The following is a 3580-nucleotide window of genomic DNA, read 5'->3' as shown; positions in this document are numbered from 1 at the left end:
AGCTAAGGAACTTTGCTGCTCAGTGAAACTTACTCCCTTCCTCCCCCATAGCTGAATTACTGCATATGTTTATTCCTATGTATGAAGAACATATTGGCCTTGTAGATCACTCTTTACTCTCTTAACCTCCTTGTGTATGCGTTGAGCCATTCTGAAGCAGATTATGGAAAACTTTGCCTGTTAAGTGACACACCTGCTCAGCTGAACTGATGACAGGTGACTGACTATGCCAGTCAACATCTCATTGCTGGGCAGAATTAGCTGTATGTTTAAAATAACCACCATCTTGCACTACCCTGAAACTGACAGAATCTAGGAGACTGCAGTTACTTTTCTATTCTGTAAATACAACCAAACTGCTTGAAGTCAAAGCTTTAATCTCATTCAATTTCATTTTAAATCAAACCAGGTAAACATGCAGAGCCAAACAACTAAAATGTGTCCATGCCAAAAATTATACACTGTATTTGTCTGCTAACCTCTTGCCATCGGAAAAAAGCCTATTGAAACATATTATGCATTTCTCATAAGGTCAATAAAGTAAGTAGTGTAATGCCTCTTTTTTTGGTCAGAGTCCTCTGAATAACAGTTCAGGGCAGTTGGAATAGACAGTTGGCATGCAAATGTCCATGTTCTGGTACAAGAGTTTATCACTTTCTGTGAGGAGCAACTATATATATATATATCCTTCTTTAAGTAAGGCCCAAGCAATTACTTAAGCCCAGGGAGCCCATCACCCTTAATCCGGCCCTGAGGATGGTAGTACCAAACACTGCTGCAGGTCAAACCGTAGTTTTCTTCTTTGACAGACTCGGGCAGCTTAAACTGAGCTAGCTGATGCAGAAGTCCTCGAATGCTGTGCTCCTCAAACTGAGCTCTCCCAGGATCTCCAATAAGGACTCTGGTGCCTCGGGTTTTGATGCAGCGGTCCAGCCAGCTGTGAAGGCTGGTGGCAAAGGCCTCGTCATAGAACATGTCACCTAGGAGGATTAGGTCCAAGTCCTCAGGCTCTGAACCGATCAAGTTGTCAGTCACACAAAGGGGTAGCTCCAGACCATTCAGCTCATAGTTCATGTGCATTGCAACGGCTGCAACTGTAACACAAACAGGCATATTATCTTCAAATGCGCCAGCAAGTATTAATGATAATGATATTTTCTGTCAAAGGATTATATATGTATATACTGTATATAAACACAACACCTTAATTCATATTTGATCACATAGTATTACCTAGAATTAATGATTTTACTGATCATATGCCACAATCTTTTCTCATATTAATGCTTAATGTTTTCAATAAAACATTTATTTCAGCCTTTGCAACTCCCTTCCAATTTTACAAATACTCCATTGTCTATTTGTCTCTAAAGTTTCTCAGTGTTTCTGATAAAATTTTACATTCTGCCTGCCAAGCAAACACACACATGTTGAGAGTGCATATTAACATGACTCATCAAATATGAGGACAAGTGACTGAGCAAGCAATTTTAACTGCATAACATTGTGCTGAGCTCTATCACTGTGACTGACTTAATACAGTAAGAAATTATCATATGTAAAATCCGCCACATCTTGTGGCTCCACCTTTGTTACTTCAGTTTATATTGTGCTTGCATGATGCATTTATGAATAGCTAATGTGGTTTCATTAAATTCACTAAGAGCCAAACAGAGGTTTCTGCACTGTGGCCCAGTAAACAGGTCATTCTGAGTGTGTTTGTGTAATCTGACTATTGGCTAATATAAACAATAAATTATTAACAGCAGATGAAGACTAAATGGTTGCATACCTGTGTCAGTGTCATTAGCAATGACATGAGATGCACCACACAGTTTTGCAGCGATGGCTGAAGCTCCACAACCGCTGCCCAGATCCAGGACTGTCATACCCCGACACAGTCCAGGGTTATCCAAAAGATACCTTCAGGGAGGTGGCATTAAATGAGGCTTAACAGCAGTAACTTACTCACGTGAAATTGTATCAGCTGTTTATTATGGACCTACCTTGAGAGTGCCTGTCCTCCAGGCCAGTATATAGCCCAGTACGGGTCATCGAAAGGCCAGAGCTCTGGTCTTTCTCGCCAAAATCTGCAGCTGGGGGTGAACAGTCTCAGTTTGATCTCAGGAGTCAGGCTCTGCTCTCCAGCTATTTCCGTGTTCTCAGAAATAAACCTTCTGATATATTCCTCAGACTGACGTCTCTTTCCGAGGCATTTGGGTTTGTTTGTCTGCTGAAATGCGCTGAAAAATATTTTAGAATAACCAGTAGATCTTTGAGATTTTAAAAGTCCCGACATGGCCACACAATTATCGGGAAACTGTTAAGTTAGCTGCTTAGCTTATCTAGCTAGCCTTCTCAATTTACACATAGCTTATTTTTGGAGCAGGTTCTTAATATTATGTTAAAATATAAGTAATAAGGAACACCTCTAAACAAAGTGAAAATACAGCCATGAATATAACAGTAATCGCCAAACTTTCAGTTTCGCTTCACTGTCAGCTTTCTATAGCTATTTTCCGCACGAATGCAAAATAGTGTCGGACAGCGTCCATTGGCCTCCAGAAAACGGGACAGAGAATCTACGTTCCGATCAAAAAGGTTCCTATATATTATTATTATTATTTATACATTATTATTTAAATATTACCGGCGTAAAACACGTGCCAAATGTCAACATGCGAATCGTCAGTGTGACGATTCGCTGTGGCGACCCCTAAAACGGGAAAAAGTGACTTTCTTCATTTGAATATTACTTCTGGGACTATGTCATGATATTATGAATTAAAAAAATATTAGTATTTTAATGTCCTACTCGTATGTGCAATATTCAGATAAAATTTTAATATGACATGAAAAATTGGCCTATCTAATGTAATATTTGAGTCATATGAACTTAAGTGTCTTTTCCTATTTTTTATTCCATACTTATATGTGATTGATGACTGTTAAAACTGCGTAGTATTTCCTGTTTGTTAAAGAATGTGTATGCAGGATGCACTTTGAAGTAGACCAAATGTCCAGTATTTACTGTTCGTTTATTAGGGTTTTTATAGACAGCATATCTGCCCTTTGAAGATGACCATATGTTCATGTTTTTGTTAGATACCGCCTGAGTTACAACACTCCCACACTATTTGATTAGCATATTCAGTAAGCCCCTTATATTCTCATCATGTATGAACATACTGCTTTTTGATGCACAGAGTGGTGGAGACCTAATGGATAGTTTTCTGTCTGTTATTGAAGTTACCCAGAGCTGACCCCTGTGACTTGGACCAGCACACCCACAGATCTGCTTGCAGATTGTTTTTATAGATAGCTGCTTTCTGTCAGGGACAATGGATGTAGTGTCTTGACTTCATATGAGAATTGTGTTGGACTAAACCAGTCCTGCGTGTCCTTTTATGAAGAATGCTCAAAGACAAATCTGTCTTTTGAGATATTTACTACAATCAATATTTAAGGCAAAATATTCAAGAAAAGCAATACAGAGCTCTGGATTCCATCTCTATCTGAAGCCCTATCACACAGAAGTATAGTGCATAGCTGATGCAGGAAGCCGGAACCATGAGTTTCC

At 39.2% G+C, this 3580-nt stretch overlaps 1 protein-coding gene across 1 annotated transcript; it reads right to left on the bottom strand.

Annotated features, from left to right (window-relative positions):
• Positions 1-360: 360 nt before the first annotated feature.
• etfbkmt (electron transfer flavoprotein subunit beta lysine methyltransferase) lies at positions 361-2578 on the bottom strand. Its single transcript, XM_020613790.1, has 3 exons — positions 2007-2578; positions 1793-1923; positions 361-1094 (listed from the first exon to the last, which is right to left on the bottom strand). The coding sequence occupies exons 1-3, from the start codon at positions 2297-2299 to the stop codon at positions 712-714; spliced, it is 807 nt and encodes a 268-aa protein (XP_020469446.1). The 5' UTR covers positions 2300-2578; the 3' UTR covers positions 361-711.
• Positions 2579-3580: the final 1002 nt, after the last annotated feature.

This window comes from Monopterus albus, unplaced genomic scaffold, assembly GCF_001952655.1.
Source record: "Monopterus albus unplaced genomic scaffold, M_albus_1.0 scaffold138.1, whole genome shotgun sequence".
NCBI lineage: Eukaryota > Metazoa > Chordata > Actinopteri > Synbranchiformes > Synbranchidae > Monopterus > Monopterus albus.
Note: the sequence above shows the minus strand (reverse complement) of the source record. Positions and strands in the feature narration are given on the sequence as shown.